The 21930-nt window shown below is 37.5% G+C and overlaps 1 protein-coding gene and 1 pseudogene across 2 annotated transcripts in view; one reads left to right on the top strand and one right to left on the bottom strand.

Moving 5' to 3' along the window:
* PRKAR2A (protein kinase cAMP-dependent type II regulatory subunit alpha) overlaps window positions 1-21930 on the top strand; it is a 96200-nt gene that overhangs the window by 39469 nt on the left and 34801 nt on the right. For both annotated transcript variants that reach the window (XM_039837685.1, XM_039837684.1), the window contains exons 5-8: window positions 4797-4903; window positions 8328-8481; window positions 14369-14470; window positions 14648-14722. In XM_039837685.1, the coding sequence (XP_039693619.1) occupies window positions 4797-4903; window positions 8328-8481; window positions 14369-14470; window positions 14648-14722 (438 nt within the window). The remainder of the gene's footprint in view (window positions 1-4796; window positions 4904-8327; window positions 8482-14368; window positions 14471-14647; window positions 14723-21930) is intronic.
* LOC120582504 (uncharacterized) lies at window positions 21031-21149 on the bottom strand (annotated as a pseudogene).

Raw genomic sequence — 21930 nt, 5'->3', positions numbered from 1 at the left:
GCAAGTAAGTCTTCTGAAGACACCTCTATAGCCTATCCTGGGAAGCCGGCTGGTCAAACATGAGTTCGTGATTATTTAGTCAAGGGAAGCAACCATCCCTGGTGTCTATAAACCAGTCTATTTGGTAGCTGTGTGGTTACAGGAATGTCTAGAATTTTAATGAGTTTTATTAGTCTCAGGCTGGATAAAGCAAAACAAGGACAATGAGCTCAAGGAAAGGCTGGTTGTGAGAAATACTGGTCTCTGTCAGCTCTTTTCTCTGGAAGGCCCATCTATATCAATGGAAAGAGGACTTGCTTCTTTATCTACTGTGAATAAAACCTCTTGTAAATTTAATACCATCAGATGTTCTAAGAGAAGTTGCTATGTAAAATTTTCAGAGTTTTCTTAATGTTGGAAAATGCCATTTTACCATTTTAGTGTTGAAAATAACTGAATTTTCTGATTTAATTATTTTAAAAATATTTTTGTCATGGAAATATTCAAATACAACAAAGTTGAAAGCATTTTATGGATTACGCATTTATTCACTGCCTTGATAAACATTTTACCATGTTTGCTACATTATATTACCATCTACCCATTCCTCAGCAAAGGGGTTGGCAAACCTTTTCTTAAAGAACCAGATAGTAAATATTTCTGTCACAACTACTCAACTCTGTTATTGTAGTCGGAGAGCAGCTGTAGATAATCCATAATTGAAAGGTTGTAGTTATGTTCCAATAAAACATTATTTACAAAATCAGGTGGCCGTTTGCTGGCTCCTGCAATAACCCATCTTATTTTGGGGGGTGTATTTTATTTTATTTATTTATTTTTTATTTTAATTAGTTTCAAGTATACAGCACATTGGTTAGACATTTACATAGTTTATAAAACAATACCCCTAATTGCTCCTACTCTCCTCTGGTTTTCCACCTAGCCAATATATTAATGCTAACTACCTTCCTTATTCCATGCTCCCCATCCCCGTGACCATCTATCAACAACTAATTTGTACTTCTTTAATCCTTCACCCCATTCTCCCAGCCCCCCAAACCCCCCCTCCCCTCTGTCTGTCACTAAATTGTCCACTATATGTGTGAGTCTGTTTTGATTAGTTTGTTCTTTTTGTTCTTTAGATTCCGCATGTAAGTGAAATATGGAAGGTGTATTTTAGAGTAAATTGCAGATATCAGTATATTTTTTCTTATATACTTTAGCATGCTTTTCATGAACTAGAGTTCAATATTCGTTTGTAATTTTTTAATGTAAAGTATGCATTTGCTGAGGTTTGACAAATGCATACACTTAGCAATCCAAACTCCTGTCAAGATATAAAACATGGCCACCACTCCAGAAAGTTCCCTTATGCCCCTTCATGATTAATACTTGCCTCTTTCCCCCGCAGAGGCAATTACTATTTTGATTTATTCTACAGTAAAATTCTTTGTCTGTTCTAGGATTTCATATAAATGGAACCATACAGTATGTACTCTTTTGTGTAAGACTTCTTTCACTCAGCACAGTATTTTTTTAATGTTCATCCATGTTGCATATTTTAGTTCATTCCTTTTTCTTTTTTCACTTTTTATTTTGAACTAGTTTTAAACTCAGAAAAAACGTATCCAAAAAGTAGAGATTCCATATATTCCTTAATCAGCTTCCCCCAATATTAACATCTGCATAAATTTAGTAATGTTATCAAAACCAGGAAATTAGTGTTGTTACAATACTATTAAACTACAAACCTTATGCAGATTTTACTAATTTTTTTTTCTGGTTAAGGATCTAATCCAGAAGCCCATGTTGCTGTGAGTTGTTATCTCTCCTTAGTCTCCAATCTGTGACAGTTTTCAGTTCTTTCTAGCCTTTCATGATATTGGCACTTTGAAAAGTACTGGTTAGTTATCTTATAGAATGTACCTCGGTTTGAATTTGCCTGATGTTTCTTCATGATTGGCATGTGGTTATACATTTTTGACCAGACTAACACACAAATTATAGTGTTCTTAGAGCATCGTATCAAGGGGTCCGTGATGTCTGTATGTTTTATTGCTGGTGATGTTAGTTCATTCTTTTTTATTGCTGAGTAGTATTCTGTTACATAAAAATACCAGTTTGCCTAATCATTTTTCTGTTAATGGGCACCTGGTCTGTTTCTCATTTTTAGCTCTTGTGAATAATGCTGTGAACATTTTACACAAGTCTTTTTGTGAACTTTTTTCCCCATTTCTCTTCAGTAAAATACCTGAGGGCAAAATTGCTGAGTCATAGGATAGGTATGTGTTTGATTTTCTAAAAATCTGCCACACCTTTTTCAAAATGGTTGTACCATTTTGTATTCCTTCAACAGTATATGAGATTCCCAGTTGCTCCATATTCTTACCAACATTTGATGTTGCCTATCTTCTTCAATGTTAGCCATTCTGATGAGTGTATTTGTTTCAATTTTTAAAAATTTATTTCCCAAGTTTCTGTTTTTAATTTTCAAATTTACAAAAGTCAAAAGAATAGTATTTGAACACTCACATACCCTTTACCTAGACTGACCGGTTGTTAGCATTTTGCCACATTTACTCCTCTCGTGTGTGATTGTACACACACATATAAGTGCATATAAATAGCTTTTTCCTCATGTTCTGAGCCATTTATGAATATGTTTATGACATTATGACTCTTTGCCACTAAATACCTTAAGAACAAGGATATTTTCCTACATTAACACAATGCTATTATTAAACCCAAGAAATTTAACATTGGTGTAATAATATTATATAACATACAGTCATATTCAGATTTTCCCAGTAAAGTTCTCTATAGCTTTTTTGTTTTATTTTTTAATCCTGAATCACGTGTTTTTGGTTGTCATGGTGTCATTTTAGTTCCCTCTAACCTACAATGCTCCCCTGGTACCTTATTCTCTATCTCATGGCACTGATTTTTTTTAAAGAGTCCAGGCTAAAAGAAGAAGAGTTACTCAGAACAAGAGGCTGCCAATGGACAGCCCATAGGCCACGTACAGCCAGGTGTACATGTGTATATTTGGTCTGTATTGTCCATGAAAATTTGAATTTGTTACCTGTACAGTCACGTATTACTTAGTGACAGGAAAACATTCTGAGAAAGTGCAGCATTAGGTGATTTTGTCGTTATGGAAACATAATGTGCTTGCACAAACCTAGAAAGTGTAGCCTACTATACACCTAAGCTATGTGGTATAGCCTGTTGCTCCTAGGCTACAAACCTGTGCAGCATATTACTGTACTGAATATTGTAAGCACTTGTAACAGTGGTATTTGTGTATCTAAGTATATCTAAACAGCAGGCGACTAAATCATGCACGGGAGAAAATGATGCAATGAAGAGACCCAGTAAACAAGAGATGTATGAAGCTGCTGCCGGCATAACACAGCATACTGTGTTACAACAAACTTTCTTCTTACAAGTAGAAAGAGAACACTCCTAACAGTAAAAAATAGAGTATAATAAATACATAAACCAGTGACATAGTTGTTTATTATCAGGTATTATGTACTGCACATAATTGTACGTGCTATACAACTGGCAGCATCACCACAAACACATGAGTAATGCGTTGCGCTACCATGTTGACAGAGTTACAGCCTCGCTAAGTAATAGGAATTTTTCAACTCCATTATAATCGTGTGGGGCCACCATTGTATATGTAGTCCTTCGTTGACCAAACGTTGTTCTGTGGCACGTGGCTGTATTTGAACATGAGATTTCTGGTAGCACTAGTCTCACATTCCACATGAATGTGGATGGGACATTAGTAGCAAGCCTATCTTTTCAGTATTTGTCAGTTTGTACAGTATACAACACACATGGAACTATGGAATTAAAGAGATGCTTTTTGGTGATACTCAGGTATTTTAGATAGCGTGGTAACACCGACAGAACACCAAGTCACATGGAATTGTGCAGCAATAAAATTATCCCTTGTCAGGTGTTCAGTCCATATTCCTCCAAAGAGAAAGTCTTTCTTTGAGTTGGTGTTCTTTAGTGCCCCCTGACAATCCGTGATCTCCCTGCCTGACAGTGAGACCCTAGCCCTAGACTGAGACTACTGTTTTGTTAAAATTTATTAGCTTCGTTTGTCGCCAGTATACTTATTGGTACAATTACCTTCTGGTAATGGCAGGGAATGTTGGTAAGTAAGTAATTTACGTGTTGTATATAAATGGCTGAGCAGTATTAGTTGTCTGACGATAGATCTAATTTATTGAGTACCTTTTGTGTAATAAATACTTTCCTTAGATTTTTCTCTAGTCACAAAAATTGATGCATGAGAAATTTTTTATTAACTCCCTTTTTACATATGAAAAGATTGAGGCTCAGAGGGGTGAAGCGATGTGCTTGGCTGGTCAGAGCAGTTGTATAGCTAACCTCTGAAGCCATCCCAGCTCCTTAGAGCTGATGATCCTCTTAAGATTAACAGTTGTAGGAAGGTGGCATCATACAGTTTTACACATGACATAGTGGAGCAATCAAGCCAGTGACAGTCATGTGGGTATGGCTGGGAGAACGTGCACCGTGATTTCGATACCTATTTTTGCTTAAATTATGGAACGTTTTTTCAAAGCAATACTACCTCAAAAAACTTGGCAACTATGCTGTGTACATGAAGGTACAAAGCTGCGTGGTCACAGGAAAGCATTTGTTTCAGACATGTAGATTTCCGCTCGAACAGTTTGATTTGGAGACTTCCGTCAAGTTACAAACTGAGATAAACATAGTCTTTTTTTTTCCAGCAAATGTCAAAGCCATCTTTTCTCCTTGTGCGTACCCTGCAGGAACAGCTTTCTCAAGTCCTCGATGCCATGTTTGAAAGGACAGTCAAAGTCGATGAGCATGTTATTGACCAAGGAGACGACGGAGACAACTTTTATGTCATAGAACGGTAGGAGATGGAGCTTTGCAGTTGTGCGGCCACACTTAGGATTTATGATTCAGGACAAGCGCTTTACGCTGTGCTTCGTTCAGCCCCGAGAGGACTTAGCCAAGTGAACAAGCTTCCCAAAGCTCACCCCACTCTGTCTACGGCATGCCCCTCTCTGTCCAGTGCTGTTTCGAGTCAGTACAGCTCATACTTGGGTTGCCACTATGTACAGTAGAGCGTCTCCTTTATGATGAGGTGCGATGTGCTTTATGAACGTGTTATTTGCCAGTGTTCAAGTAAACTGGCTTCCCGAAAAATAGCCGTGACACTGCTGTGCTCTGGATCTTTCAGTCCCAGCCTAACTCTACTCACGAGTACACTGCCTCCACCTCCATGCTCCTGGCCTCTTCTGGCTCCGTTCCAGATACAAGTCGTGTTGGGAAATATGAACTGTGTGGGTTTGACCTGCTTGCCTTCGTGTGTCCTAACTTCTTGAGCTGGTAGTATCATCTGGGAGGCTCCTCATGACCCCCTTGTCGGTCCTGAAAAGAACACCTTCACCAGAGTTTAAGATAAATAAGACGTTGCCTCACCCAATAACTTCTGTTATTTTCCATTATTTTCTTTTGAAGTAATTTCAGAGTTATAGAAATGTTCTTATAAACAAATAGTATAAAAAATTCTTATAAACCTAGGTTCCCCAGGTTAATGTGTTACCACATATGCCTTATTAGGTGTCTAAGAGTCAATTGCAGGTGTAATGCCCTTTTATCTCTGCATATTTCATTGTGTATTTCCTAAAAATAGGACATTCTTTTATGTAAGTATAGAACAATTATGAAAATTAGAAATTAACATTTATACAGTACTGTCTACTATACAGTACTGTCTTAATCTCCATCAAGGTTCAGTTTATACAGTACTGTCTTAATCTCCATCAAGGTTCAGTTGGTTCACTGTCTTGTCAAAAGTCTTTGTTCGTTCAAATTGTTGAACAGAAAACGTTCTCACTTGGGAAACCTTTGGGTTCTTGATATTTGTGACAGTATTGTAAGTAGAAGAAATGTTTTATTTAAAGAGTAAAGATAATACAAATAATATCTTCTTAAAGACTGTTTTACTTTTATCTGTTATGCTCATGCTTTCTACATAGAATTCTATAAGTAGTGACAGAATAATTTTTTAAGGTATATCACCACCTCCAGCAGCTACCTTTCCCCCTTGCTCTGCCATGTTTCCCCCACCAACTCAGGAATCCCAGTAGGTACCTACAGCCTGAGAAACAAGCACCCACACACACATATCCATAGCCTAAACTTCAGAATGGTTTGTTACATGTGTGAATGAGAAAGATTAACTTTTGTATGCTATGAAAGTGCTTATTAACAAGTCAGAAAGATATCATTCAAGTAAAAAGATATATTGTTCCTGACCTCAGAAAACTCATTATCTAGTTGGAGAGACAGACCCTTAAACAGATAATTATTACATAATGTAACAACAGTGATAAAAATATGTCTCATTATTTAGAAGAGGACCTGAGTGAGAGAGGTTAGGAAAGACTGCTTTGTGGCTGCCTGAAATGGTTTGTGTTAATTCCCCAAATTAAGCAGCTAGTGTCTCCTGGAGGAGGGACGAAAAACACGTAAGTGGGTCTACTCTGAATCTTGCTTCCCATTCGTAGCCTCATAACATTTGCATTGTCCAGCAGGTCTACTACACGTTAGTGGCCCTGTTGAGTGGTGAGCTCCTTTAAGAGCAGGGTTGGTGCCATGTAACTGATAGTCGAGTGATTGGCTTTATTCTCTGCTTCTTGTGTAACATATGCCACCTGGTGAATTTATCAGACAAGCAGAGACTCTATAGGAAATTTAGAAAATAAAAAAATTAAAATAGGGAAAAAAGTAATTTAGCCATAATTTCATCACCAGAATATATCCTTCCTTCCCCCTCCACCTTCCCTGAGCTTTACTGTTGAGGTCAGATCCATTATCTCAAATTTGGTTTAGATGTCGAGACTGATGATACCAAACAAACAGTAAGAGAATGAAAAGGTTTCTTACTCAGATAAAGAGGCTTTTTAGGGAGAGCAGGGTAGGCTCCCAAAAGGTCCAAAAATGACTTGAGACAGCAGGGAGGAGTGACTGGCTTGGAATTTCATGGTGGTGAGAAGGTGGGGCTGGGGCGGGGATACTCTCTCTGTGTATGGGCTGGCACTTGTTTGAATTTCTCATCAGTGCCAAAGAAGGGAGCACCAAGGCTTTGTTATCAGCTTTTCCAGGTGCGAGACAGAAAAGTAAGGAGGATCGCAGTGGTCGGGCTTGAAAGCTAACACAATCAAACATCAAAAATGGAGCTGACTCTATTGCATTTGCATATATATACTTTTTATGTTGGGTCATACATTGTTGTGTGGCCTGATATTTACAATCTATTTTAAGTAGTTTGCCATGGGATGCAGTATTATTCTATGTCATCATTTATACAGACCGTACAATCTGAATATAGACATATATTTGACCTATCCCCTATTGTTAGCAGATTAAATTACAATTTTTGCTGTTATAAATATTACTTGATGAGCATCCCTGCAGTTAAATCTTTTTTCAGTATCTTCGATTATCTCCTTTAGAATGCCTACTAGAAATGGAATTGCTGTGTTAAAGGGTCTCTTTAAGGAATTTGCTATATGTTGTTAATGATCTTGCAGAAACTAGGGTACATTTACATTTGCCTCAGTGGTGTATTTATTGAGAGTTCCTATTTCTCTAAATGCTTGTCGGTTCTGAATATTATTATTTAGCAACCATTATCAACAGATAGAAATTTTATTTTTTTGGTTTCTTTATTTTAATCAGTTCTACATCCTAGTTTTCAACAGACTACAAAAGAAAACCCATACAGTCATTTCAATAGCAGCAGAAAATGGATGTGACAAAATTCAGCACATTTTCTTGATAAAAACTCTCTGCAAACTAGGGACAGAGGGACTTTTTTCCAACCTGATTAAAGGCATTTATAAAAAACCTACAGCTAACATACTTAATGGTGGAAAATTTAATGTTTTCTCCTTAAAAGGACGTCTGTTCTCACCTCTTCTATTCAATACCGTACGTAGGTCCTAGCCAATGCAATAAGGAAAAGAAAAAGTGGGAGAGAAGGAGAGATGGAGGGCATCTAGATTGGAAAGGAAGAAGTAAAACTGTCTTTGTTTGCAGATGACATGACCCTCTAGAAAATTCCAAGAGTGCTACAAAAAAGCTACTAGAACTGGTATTTGAGTTTAGCAAGGTCATAGAATACAAAGTCTAAATGCAAAAATCTGTTGAGAATCCTCTATAACAACATTTTATATCATATGCACCTTCTATTTGTGTACCAACTGCCAGTTCTTAAATTTATTATTAGAAGTAATAAATAAAATTGTTTCTCGTTATACTTTCAGGGGAACTTATGATATTTTAGTGTCAAAAGATAATCAAACCCGCTCTGTTGGTCAGTATGACAACCGTGGCAGTTTTGGAGAACTAGCTCTGATGTACAACACCCCAAGAGCTGCTACCATTGTCGCCACTTCAGAAGGCTCCCTTTGGGGACTGGTGAGTTGGAGAAATGGTTCCCCTTGCATGGCACAGTGTTAATTCCGCTTACTTCTGGGTTTCTATCCTTGGGCTGTTGGTTAACACTATATTTTATAGCCAGTTATCTGAAAGATATTGTGAAAGGTCTTGTACCAATGTATTTTTTTATTTCTCTAAAATGATTTGTCAATAAACTGTTTACTCCAAATAACAGGGAAAAAATTGGGTCTTCTGACCTTGCAGTCATGTCAGCTCTTACTGCATTTTCTGTTTGTTTTTATGGCACAAATTGTGGGGGGTGATGGCGGGGCAGGGAGGTGGCAGATAACTCTACTCTCTATGTAAGAAACAGCCTAGGAAAATAAGTGTCATCGAATGCTCTGCCAACAGTGTTTTTCCTCCTCAGCTGTCCAGGACTAATGTTCAGCCATCCACTTGTGCATTGGTCCATGCCAAATCCAGTAATTTAGATGACTAGAAAGACTGATAGCCGTATTCTGGGAAAGAATTTTCCTAGGCACAGCACAACTGTGTTCCCTCTTCTTTATTATACATGACCCACCTTGCTTCCTTCAGCATCAAGCCTTCAAAATATGTAACTTTCTTCGTTCTTAAACAAAATAATCATCCTCTTGTACAGATTCCAGATTTCACTTTTAAAGTGTTGACATCTATAATAATTTGTTTCTGTTTACCTTACAAGCAGAATTACATGTGTACCACAGAATTATCAACATATTCTTTCAGATGAAATCACGTTTTAAAGATATAGCACTTCAGTGTGATTTAAGAAGAATTAAGAATGCTCCTGAGAAATGAGTGATACAGTGGCTTAAGAATAGATCACACTCTCTGGGGACTCAGTGATTGAAAAACTCAAGGTTAGATCAGTAAATAATGGATGAAAATAAACTCAGTTTTAAAATGCATCGATGCCAACTACTAGTCCAGGCTAAGATAGAATAACCCCATTCCTCACTACTCTTCTCCCTTAAAACTAAAAAACTCTAGGTATCATACAACTAACTAATGTAGGGAGATCCTAAAAGATGGAAAGGAGAAGGCAGACTGGCTAGGATCGCAGGACTTAAGGAAGGACATGATGGCGAGTTCCCTGGGTTTTCTTATTGCTTTCTATATATCCCAGATGGGGTCCTGGAAAAGCCTACAACCCAGATCCAACAACAGATACATATTAAAATAACCCCAAGAAAAGTCTGCCTCCCTAGGAAAAGGGCAGCCAAGTAGAACAGAAAGCCATTTTTTTTAAATAATGCCACCCTACTCCGGCCAAATACAAAAGGAAAAACTGCTTCTGTCTCCCCACAGTGTCACTGGGGCTTAGCAGAAAGCTAGAGTTCCAGCCTGACCCAGCAGCAGAGAGGCAAAATGAGGTGATGTGTGGTATTGCTAATTGGCACTCCACTTTCCCTGCCATGGTAGTGTCGGTGGGGTTCAGGAGGGAGGTGATTGTGCACTCCTAAACAGGGTGACAGCCTACACAAAAAATAAGATGAAATAGGATACAGAGTTTCACAACATAGTACCCAAAATGTTCAGGATACAATAGAACATCATTTGTGAGACCAAGAACAAGGATGTTCTCAACTTGAATGAGAAATACAATTAACAGATGCCAACAAGAAGATGGCACAGATATTGGAAGTAGCTGACAAGCATTTTGAAAGCACCATCATAAAAATTCAACAAGCAATTATGAACACACTGAAAACAAATGAGAAAAAAAAAATAGCCCAATCGCAGAACGAATATGAGCGAAGAAAGATCAATGAACTTAAAGATAGAACAATAGAAATTACCCAGTCTGGAAAAAAAACAGACTGAAATGAAGTGAACAGAGCCCGTGGGATAATACCAAAAGATACAGTATTTGTATCAGAGTCCCAGAAGGTGAAGAGAAAGAGTATAGAGCTAAAAAATTATTCAAAGAAATAATTGTAAGCTTTCCAGATTTGGTGAAAGATACTAAACCTACAGATTCAAGAAGCCGAGTGAACTTCAAAATGGATAAACCCAAAGAAATCTATGCCGGGACACATCATACTCAAATTTCAGAAAAGAACTAAAGACAAAAAAAAAAAAAAAATTGAAAGCAGCTAGAGAGAAGCAATGCATACCTGTAGGAGAACAACAGTTTGGATGACACCGGGTTTCCTATCCATGGAGGCCAGAAGGAAGTGGCACAGCATTTTTCAAGTACTGAAAGAGAACTGTCAACTCAGAATCCTACACCTAGTGAGACTATCCTTCAAGAATGAAGATATTCTCAGATAAAAGAAAACTAAGAGACTATTACCTGCAGGCCTACTTTAAAAGAAGTTCTTCATACAGAAAGGAAATAAAGAAATTTGGAACATTAATAATGAAGAAAGAACAACAGAAAGAGCAAATACATGGGAAGATAAAAAGGGCATCCTCCTCTTGAGTTTTCTAAATCATTTTAGATGGTTGAAACAAAACTTACATTGTCTACGTGGTCCCCAGTATATGCAGAGGAAGTATTGAAGACAATTGTAATCTAAAGTGGGGAAAGTAAAGAGGCCTAAATGGAAGGAAAGCTTCTACACTCTACTCAAACTACTAAAATGTTGACACCAGTAGACTGTGACAAGTTCATGTATAATATCTAGAGCAGCCACTAAAATAATCAGTACAAAGAGATACACTCACAAGCCTTTAAATCAAAGTGGAATTCTAAAAAGTGTTTAGGTAACCCATAGGAAGGCAGAAAAACTTAAACAGAGGAACAAAAAGCAGAGGAAACAACAGAAAACATACAATAAAATGGTATACTTAAGCCCTAATATATAAATTATTGTAAATATAGATGATCTAAATATACCAATTAAGTGACAGAGACTGGTAAAATGGATTTTTTTAAATGACCCAACTATTTGGTATCTACAAGAAACAAATATGATATAGGTAGGTTGAAAATAAAAAAGATAGAAATAGATAAACCATGTAAACATCAACCTCAAGAAAGCAGGAGTAATTATATTAGTATCAGATAAAGTAGACTTCACAACAGAAAATTACCGGGGACAAAGGAGCATTACATAATAATGAAAGGATTAATCTATCAAGAAAACATAGCAATCCTAAATATGCATACAGCAAACAACAGAGCTGCCACATATGTAAAGCAAAAAGTGGTAGAACTGAAAGAATAGACAAATCCACAATTATAGTTGCAGACTTCAACACCCCTCTCTCAATAATTGATAAAACAGCTAGACAAAATCAGAAAGAACACAGAAGAAATTAATAACACTGTCAACAAAAAGGATCTAATTGAAATTTATAGAACACTCCACACAACAATGGGGTAGATGTTCTTTTCAAGCCCACGGATATTCACCAAGATAGATATAATAAGATATAACAGGAAAATCTCCAAACACTTGGAAATTAAGTAACACATTCCCAAGTAATCTCTAAATCAGAGAGAAAGTCTCATACGACTTTTTTAAAAAATTAAACTGTAAAACCACCTATCTTGTGGTTGTGTGAGAATTAAATAGATAGACATAAGAGAAGCAGCTCCTGGCACAAGATAAGTGCTACAGTGTGGTGGCACCTGCTCCCTGCGGTCATGGTGGTGCTCACCACCCTTATCTTCCTGAGGCTCCCTCTCCCGAGATTCCGGAACTGCATTTCTACTCCCAAACCTTGTCCTTTGCAGTCTATTCTTCCTTTCTCTGCTGTCTTAAGTGACCTATCATGATTCCCTTTTCATCTCTGCTTTTTTCCTGCTTTATTCACTTTCTTTACAGCCCAAACCCTCCTAAAGCTTCAGTGCCTCCTCCAGGAAAGTGACTCCCAGAGCATCCTCTACAGCCTGACTTCTTGTGCTTTCCAAGGCCTCCTGAGGCCAAAGCAGGGAGGACTTGGTGCTATCACTGAGTTTCTTAAATTGGATTCTCCATTCCTTCTCTTACTGGAGGCAGCTGCCACCATGCTCACTACACTTAATCTCTGCTCCCACGCTCTCTTGCTTGTGTGAAAGTCAATAGAAACTTTCTTGGGAAACTCCTAAAGTCAGAGGAAAGTATAGCATTCCTTTTCTCTTTTAAACTTCAGGGTCGTTTGTTTGACTGAACACTTACTGCCTGAAGGAGCTACTACTTCCCAGTGGGAGTTTCCTCTTCACTACTTCATTGGAAGCTCCCTGAAATCTGGGTTCGTGGGTCTGGTGCCTTTTTATGCCCTCCACAGTCACGAGAGCTGGCCCTGCACAGCATGAGGGTTCTGGGAGGTATGAAAGCATGCATAGAAAGGGTTAGAACATGAAGAGACAAGTTTCTTTTAAGAGAAAGCAGTTTTCAGCTGGAAATACAGTTTGCTATTGCAATTATAGTAATCTGGGTAACATGATAGGTGGATTTTTTAAATGTCATTCTTGACAATGCCTACTCAAACATAAGGAAGAAAACTTTATATTTCCCATTTTCTCAGTCTTGATTGTCCTCTTTTCACAGTACTCCTGGCCTAGATTGGCCCAGAAAACGTGTAGCAACTGAATTCTAAAGATAATGGAATAATTTCCCAAAGTATAACAGTAACATTTTATTCAATGTTACATTCCTAACCTTGGACTTCAAAAAAGTAGTGGCATGTGATACAGCCCATTAGAGCAGTCAGAGATTGAATGGTTCTTTTCAAGCAGACAGATGGAGAAAATGAAGCAGAATCTGGTGAAATGTTGGAGAGCAGACATTATTTGTATGGCAGTTTAGGGAGAGAGGGTAAGGATCTGCTGTTGCTCGCACTAGAAATGTAGAGTGTAGTAGGTGACTTTCTGTGAGGCAGATGAAGGATGGCCTGGGACAGGGCCTGAGAATTCTGTAGCTAATGGAATATGAGCCATCGAAACCCATTTAGACATCTCAGCTCAGTCATCTTCTATGTGTTTTCTCCACCCCACTTCCATGCCATGATCAAGACTGCTAAAATAGCAAACCTACAGCTAAACATGCCTTTACCCCCTTTCATCCTGCCAGGCTTTAAGATGTCATTACTGTACTTCCCCCTCCCCCCCGCCCCAAAATCTTTGTTTATGACAGACTGAGATGGAAGGAAGGGTCTAGTTAACTGAGGTACAAATAATTGCTCACCCATTTAGGATCTTGAAACTAATCAGTATTCTCCTGGCTGTGTGTTCTTCCCCACATATGTGTAGACATATCTGAGAGGTGCTTGGCTATAGCTCTGGTTAACTGTCTCCTCAGTCTGGATCCATGACTTGCTGGGGTCAAAGTACCTTTCACATACCTCCCCTCTCTGTCCATTAACTTAAATTTTACCCTTCCTTCAGGTCCTAGACAAACATTTTTGCAACAAAAGTATCCTTGACCACTCCAACCTACTGTGATCTCTCTCTCCCTCCTCAGAATTCTTATGGCACTTATTTTGTCTCTATAGTTCACCTAGTACATTTCTTATGCTGTATTGAACTATAGGTTTTTTTATTCCTGTGTATTTTATATTGTCTCCCCGTTGAGTCTGTAAAGTCCTCGAGCACAAAAACGTGATCGTTTTATCTTCTTTTTCTTATCTCCTTTTCACGTTGCATCTTTTTACATTGAACAGTGACAGTGAGCTCACAAATGTTTGATTTGGAGTTTTCATTTTGTATTCTATTTATGACCCATAGATGGCACCCGTTGAGTACTAGATAGCAAGCAACAACATGTGCTACATCTGTCTGGCTCAGGCTACAGGTCTTTTTCTTCCAATGATGACTCAGATTTAAATATCATTAAACACTCTGTTAACCCAGTACCTTTCATTGTCCTTTAATGTTTTCTGTGGCGCAGTTAATTAGACCATAGATGTTCTCTTACACAGGTATTTACCAGAATTTTTATATTCTTTCTTGTAGGACCGTGTGACTTTTAGAAGAATCATTGTGAAAAATAATGCAAAAAAGCGGAAGATGTTTGAATCATTCATTGAATCTGTGCCCCTCCTTAAATCACTAGAGGTAAATTCTATTTGAATAAGACTGTTTATGGGGATTTAAGAAAAGCTACTAAAAATATTCTGTTGTTAGGTTTTCAAATCATACTATTCTAACCCATTTCTGTGTTATTTAGATGATATTTGTCATTTTCAGTTGAGGTCTTTTCTTTATAATTTGTGAGTACGTCCATCGTTTCAGGTGTCAGAACGAATGAAGATTGTGGACGTAATAGGAGAGAAGACCTATAAGGATGGAGAGCGCATCATCTCTCAGGTGAGTGGGGGCCTTGTGCAGTACCTTTCCTGGAAGTCACATCCTGAAGGACTAGGGCATCATTTGTCCTCTCACTTTTGGGAACTCTTGTTGCGAGGTACTAGGGCGCACTTCCTGCAGTGTCTCCTGAAGCCCGTGGATGCTTTTCTTATGGCATGTGCAGATCTCCTGCCTTCATTCACCTTTCCCTGGCTTCCGCTGTGTGTCCTTTGGGTATCATTTCCTTTTGACCCTGAGTGAGTTTCATTCATCATTGGTTTTTTTATATTTTGTTTTTTTAATTTTATTTTTTTTAGCATTTTATTTTTTATTTTCTCCCTCCCTTTTTCCCCCTCCCTTCTGGTAACCACTAGTCTATTGTCCATGTCCTTGAGTCTCTTTGTTTGTCCTGTTCATTTCTTACTTTTAGGTTTATATCCCACATATGTGATATTATGTGATTTTCAACCTTATCTGTCTGGCTTATTTCGCTTATTATGATTATTTTAAGGTCCATCCATGTTGTTCCAAATGGCAGTATTTCATCTCTTATGGCTGAGTAATATTCCATTGTATATATGTACCACAGCTTCTTTAGCCAGTCTATCATAGGACACTTCGGTTGCTCATTCATCATTGTTAAAACCTGGAGAAGGTTGAAGGGTTGTGCCCTTTGCCTTCTGTGTATGTTTGGCACAAAGGTACCCTCTTAGCTAATCCAATAACACATTCCTAAATCTCTAAGTTAGGAAAAGTGAAACAGGAACACAAAACAGGGAACAACAGAAAACATACAATAAAATGGTAGACTTAAGCCCTAAAATATGAATACTTACTGTAAATATAGATGATCTATACGCACCAATTGCAAAGACTGTTACAAACCAGTTTTCGGTCTTCAGTGATTGACCAGATTTATAAGGTGTCTTTAGTGTTTCCTTTGTGCCTTTTTCTCATGTTATTTTAGGGTGCTATAAGGGTCACCACACAGTGTACTGGATCATTGTGATGAGTTGTATGTAATAACTTTTTTTGTTTCCTGTGTTTACATTTTTAATCACAGGCAAACATAGCCAATATTGCAGGTTTGGTTCTAGACCACCACAATAAAGTGAATATCTCAATAAAGCAAGTCAAACAAATTTTTTGGTTTCCTAGTGCATATAAAAATTGTATTTGCACTGTACTGTAGTCTATTAAATGTACAATAGCTTTATGTCTTAAAAAATGTATATACCTTAATTAAAAATACTTTATTGCTAAAAAATGCTAACCATCATCTGAGCCTTCAGCGAGTCAAAACCTTTTTGCTGGTGGTAGGTCTTGCCCCAGTAAATCGAAGATCACTGATCACAGATCGACATAACAGCTATAATAATAGTGAAAATGTTCGAAATATTGTGAGAATTACCAAAATGTGACAGAAACATGAAGTGAGCAAATGCTGTTGGAAAAATGGTGCCACTAGACTTGCTCGATGTGGGATTGCCATAGAACTTCAGTTTCTAAAACATACAATATCTGCAAAGTGAAATAAAGTGAAGCACAATAGCACAAGGTATGTCTGTATATATAGACTGTTACGGACTTTGCCAGGTATAAACTTCTCTGCTCGTGGTTCTGGCAAAAACACTGGAAAGATAACTGAGTTGGTCTAGGTTGGGTGTTGTGCACATCCTTGAAGCCAGAGCTGGGACTAGGAGGAGAAAAGACTTTGATTGGTCAAGCCTGAGTCCCAAGCCCACCCAGGGGGCCTTTGGGTGCAGTTGGCCCAACCAGCACCACAGGGACTAATCAGGTTTAAAATAGAAGGAGAGAGAGAAAAAGGACTAACAAAAAAAATCCATATCTACTCTGACATCTCTAAAAGCCTTTGTATTCCAGATACCTGTTAATAATTCTTTTAATTAGCAATTGGTTTGAGTCTATAAACATTTTTTAAGATAGTCAAGTAGAACCAAACATAAGCTCTATAATAAAGGTTCATATGAATGGCAGTGAGTATATAAAAAGAAGTATTCCATGTGGTTTCTTGGAGGAAATGCCATTCAAGTTGGGCTTATAGAACAAGTATGATTTCAGCAGTCGAGGTCAGGGAAATTTCTTTCAGGAGCAAGAGAACAATATGAGCAAGGGCCTGTGGGTGTGAGCTGTGTTCCAGGGTAGCTATCCTAGTGTGGTGAGAATGCAGTGCTGAGTTGCAGAAGCGAGACATGTTGACTGGCCACGTTTGCTCCTGATCCTGAGGTGTTTTCATTTATGGCCAAAGGATGTCTGCTTCATCCTGAAAGCCCCAGGCCTTCAGGAGGTATGTTAAGAGGTATGAGAAACCACAGTGTTTTCTGGAATGTCTGTGATCTTGAAGACAGAAGTGTCAGGTGGTGGTACAGAATGGACATTAATTAATATGATAATTATTATATACCCTTTGTGGCAGTGTCTCTAGATCAAAGTTCTCTAAGTGAGGCCCCAAGACCAGCAGCAAGCAGCAGCATCTGGGAATGTTAGAAATAGTTAGGAATTGTTAAGAATGCAAGTTCTTGGGCACCACCCCAGACATACTGAATCAGAAACTGCTTTATGTTGTTTTGTTTGTTTGTTTATTTTGGTCAGCTTTGTTACATGGTATGTTTCACATAGAATAAAATTACCAAGTTCATGTGTACAGTTCAAGAATTTTATGACACCCCTACAATCATAACATGCAGCATTTTCATCACCTCAAGAGGTTTCCTCATTTGCATTTTCAGTCAATTCCTTCTTCAAGTCCCTTACTCCTGAAAACTACTGATCTGCCTTCTATCGCTATAGAAATTACTTTTTATAGTGTGGTGAGAATGATTTCATATAAATGAAATCATATAACATGTTGTCTTTTGTAAGGCACCTAGGGTTTTGTGTCTGACTTCTTAGCATAATGTTTTTGAGATTTATCTATGTTGTTGCATGTATCAGCAGATCATTCCTTTTTATCGCTGAGTGATATTTTATTATATGAACATACCATAATTTGTCTTTCCATTCACCAGTTGAGAGGCGTTGGGCTTTTCTAATTTTTGGTAATTATGAATAAAGGTGCAATGAACATTCACATACAAGTGTTTGCGTGGACACGTTTTTATGGACTTGCTGAGTCACATGGTAAATGTCGTTAAGCAAACTCCCAGATTGTTTTTTTTAAATGGCTGTAACATTTTGCATTCCGCCTAGCAGTATACAAGAGGTTCAGTTACTTTGCATCCTCATCAGCACTTAGTGTTGACAGTTTTTAATTTTAGCCATTCTAGGGAGTATGAAGTGGTATCTCATTTTGGTTTTAATTTGGATTTACCTAATATCTAATGCTGAGCATCTCTTCCTATGATTGCTTGCTATCCATATGTCTTCTTTGAAGTATCTGTGCACATCTTTTGCCCTATTTAAAATTAGGTTATTTGGCTTCTTATGAATGAGTTGTAAGAGTTCTTTATACATTCTGAGTACAAATCCTTTATCAGACAAATGATTTGCAGATATTTCTCTCAATCTATGGCTGTGGCTTTTCTCTTTATTTTCTTAAGAGTAGTTCTTAAAAAGCAAGCGGTTTTAATATTGACAAGTGCAGTTTGTCATTTTTTTCTCTTGTAATTTGTTCTTTTTGTGCCTTATTTAAAAATATCTTTGCAAGGTCAGTAAGATTTTCTCCTGTGTTTACTTTTAGGCCAGCACTGTTCAATAGAAATTTATGAGCCATATATATAATTTAAAATTGTTTTAGTAGCCAAATTAAAAAAAAAAACAGGTAAACTTATTAATATGTTTGTTTAACCTAATATAGCTAAAGTATTATCATTTCAACATCTAATTGATATAAAAGTTTAGTATGAGCTACTTTACATTCCTTTATTTGATGGGAGGGTAACCCAGTCTTTAAATTTCGATGTGTATTTTACACTTACAGCACATCTTAATCTATACAAACCACATTTCAAGTGCCTAATAGCCACTGTGACTGGTGGCTGCTATATTAAGCAGAACAGTTCTAGATGTTTCATAGTTTTAGCTCTTAGATTTAGATCTGTGATCCATTTTGAGTTGTTTTTAGTATATGGTGTAAGGTTAGGGTTTTGCATATAAATGTCCAACTGTTCCAGCACCATTTATTGAAGAGATTATCCTATCCCATTACCTTAACACTTTTATTGAAAATCAGTTGGCCATATATGTTCTCATCTCTTTTTTTGTTCCATTGATCTGTGTGTGTCTCTGCCAGTAATGCACTGCCTTGATTATAATAGCTTTATAGAATAAATCTTAAAATCGGATAGTTTAAGCCTCCATATTTTTTGTTCCTTTTTTAAAGTATTTTGGGTATTCTATACTCTTTGCATTTCTGTATAAATTTTAGAACCAGCTTATCAATTTCTACCCAAAAAGCCTGTGAGATTTTTTTTTTTAATTGAGATTTTGTTGAACCTATAGATCATTTGATGGGAGAAATTGACATCTTAACAATAGTGGGTGATATTAAAAACAATATCAACAGTGATGTTGTTGGCTAGAATGCCTGGGGCACTTCACCTGGGCCCATACCATACTATAGGGTGCCTACACAGACATTTCTCTAACTGGAACCAATGTTGTGGCTGGATCACCCCTTGTGGTTCTTATGATTGCAAGATGCAGCTTAGTAGCAACCATCAGGGAACTTTGAAAAAACAAGATTTATTACTCATGGGTCCTGGAGGTTACACACACAGCACACCCAGGGCCACACAGGTTGCAGGTAGAGAGAGTGAGCATGGAGACCTGGGGTCCTGCCATTATTGAGGATGAGGGTAAGGCACCTAGGGTTTTGTGGATTCATTGTTGGCAAATTTAAAACATTAGAGCAGGAATTAGGGCACAGGCAGGGAAAAGTGGGCCCTCAAATGGTCAGTTTTCAAGGTTAGTCAGGGCTTTCTTAAAGGGGAACTTCATGGGTGGGACCTGCCTGGATCTTTATCTAGTTGTGTAGCTGGCTGTATGTTTGAGATAGGTGTTTTTGAAATGTATGCCTCAGCAATCAAAAGCTCACTGTCAGTCATTTTACAATCAAAAAAGCTTATTGTCAGGCACTTACACTGCAGTGAGTTGGTTCTTGAGCATGGTGTGTCGACGTTTATTTAGGTCATCTTTAATTTTTCTGTCATATTTAGTAGTTTTCAAGTGTACTGTTCAGGTCTGGCACATCTTTGTTAAATTTATCCCTGAATATTTCATGTTTTTGACACTATTGTAAGTGGATTTTTTTTTCACTTCTAATTATTTATTGCTAGTATATAAAAATACAGCCAAATTTTGTATAGTGATCCTGTGGTATCTGCAACCTTGCTAAACTCACTTATTAGTTCTAGAAGCTTTTTTGTAGCTTCTTTGGGGTTTTTTACATAGGTGATTATTTTGATTATAAACAAACACAGTTTTACTTGTTTTCTAGTCTGTATGCCTTTTTTTTTTTTTTTTTTGCCTTATCGTGTTGGCTAGGACCACAGTATAGCACTGAATAGAAGTGGTGAGTGCAGACATCTTTGTATTGTTCTTGCTCTTAGGAGGAACGTATTCATTTGTTCACTATTAAGTATGTTAACTTTGATTTTTTTACAAATGCCCTTAATCGTTGGGATGGTCCCTTCTGTTCTTAGCTTTTAAAATGTTTATCTTGAAAAGGTATTGAATCTGTCAAATGCTTTTGCCGTATTTATTGAAGTTTTCATATGGGTTTCCTTTTGTGATCAACTTATATAGTGAGTTGCATTGATTAAATTTTGAGTATCAAATCAAGCCTGCATCCTAGGATGAACCCCTCTGGGTCATACTATATTATCCTTTATAATTATTACTGGATTTAATTGGCTAAAGTTTGGGTAAGGATTTCTGTGTCTGTTCATGAGGGATACTGGTCTGTAGTTTTCGCTCCTTGTGATTTTGATATTTGCCGAAGTTTGAGAACCACTGCTCTAGACCATTCCAAGGCTTGATAATGCACTTGCTTTAAGAATACTTAGTGGAAGACGTGGTTCCATAGTGTAGTGGTTAGCACGTCTCCTTTACAGACAGAAGGTCCTGGGTTCACACCCCAGTGGAGCCATGGTCCATGGTCTATGGCCATGCCACCCTGAACAAGCCTGATGTCTGATCTCAGAAGCTAAGCAGGGTTGGGCCTCGTTAGTACTTGGATGAGAGACGACCTAGGAAGACCAGGTGCTATAGGCATAAAAAAAAGAATACTTAGTGGAAAAGTTTGAGAAGCACTTTCAAAGGGTTTTGAGAGGAAGAATGATGTGATAAGAATTGTATTTTTTTTTAACACTTTACAGCACCTGGTCTTCCTAGGTGATCTTCCATCCAAGTACTAACCAGGCCCAACCCTGCTTAGCTTCCAAGATCAGACAAGATCAGGCATGTTCAGGGTGGCATGGCCGTAGACAAGAATTGTATTTTAAAAGCATGGCATCAATGTAAAATAAATTGGCTTCAGCTTCAATGAGTAATCAAGGAAATGCAAATGAAAAAGCACAGTGAAGAATCATTTTCATATCTATTAGCTTGGCAAAAAGTAGGAGTCTGATAATTTCTAGTGATGTAGCAAGAACTTTTATTCTTTGTTTATGGGAGAATAACTTAACTGATCCCTTTGGAGAGAAATTTATCCTCATCCTGTAAAATTGAATTTATTCTGTAATCCAGAAGTTTCTTTCCTTGATATTCTCAGAGAAATACTCTCACACCTCAGAAGCTGCCCTCCACTCTCATGAGTTCCTTCCCAGTCATCTCCTCCTACCTCCCTGCCCTGACTTTATGATCATCGTGTATTTGCTTTTCTTTATGGTTTTTACCACTTATGTACACATCCTAGACAGTATGACCAAGTCTTTCTGGGTTTTTATTATTATTATTATTTCTATCATCAGAATTAGAAAGTATGTATTTTATTTGCATCCTGATGCTTTTGCTCAACGTTCATTCATGTTATGTGCAACTAGTTTGTTGGCTTTCGTAGTATTCCAGTATGTGAATAGAAACTATTTGCCTTTCCACTGCTGAGGGACATTTGCAGTGTTTCTAGTTTTTAGCTATTACAAACAAAACTTCAATGACTACATTGATTTGATTTTCAAATGTTAAAGCAACCTTGTGTTGCTGAGATAAGATAAACCAACTTGGCCATTGTGAAGTATCCTTTTTATATATTGAAGAATCCAATCTGC

The sequence above is a fragment of the Pteropus medius genome, unplaced genomic scaffold (assembly GCF_902729225.1).
Source record: "Pteropus medius unplaced genomic scaffold, Ma_sr-lr_union100, whole genome shotgun sequence".
Lineage (NCBI taxonomy): Eukaryota > Metazoa > Chordata > Mammalia > Chiroptera > Pteropodidae > Pteropus > Pteropus medius.
The sequence above is the reverse complement of the archived record's forward strand: the minus strand, read 5'-3'. Positions and strand labels throughout refer to the sequence as shown.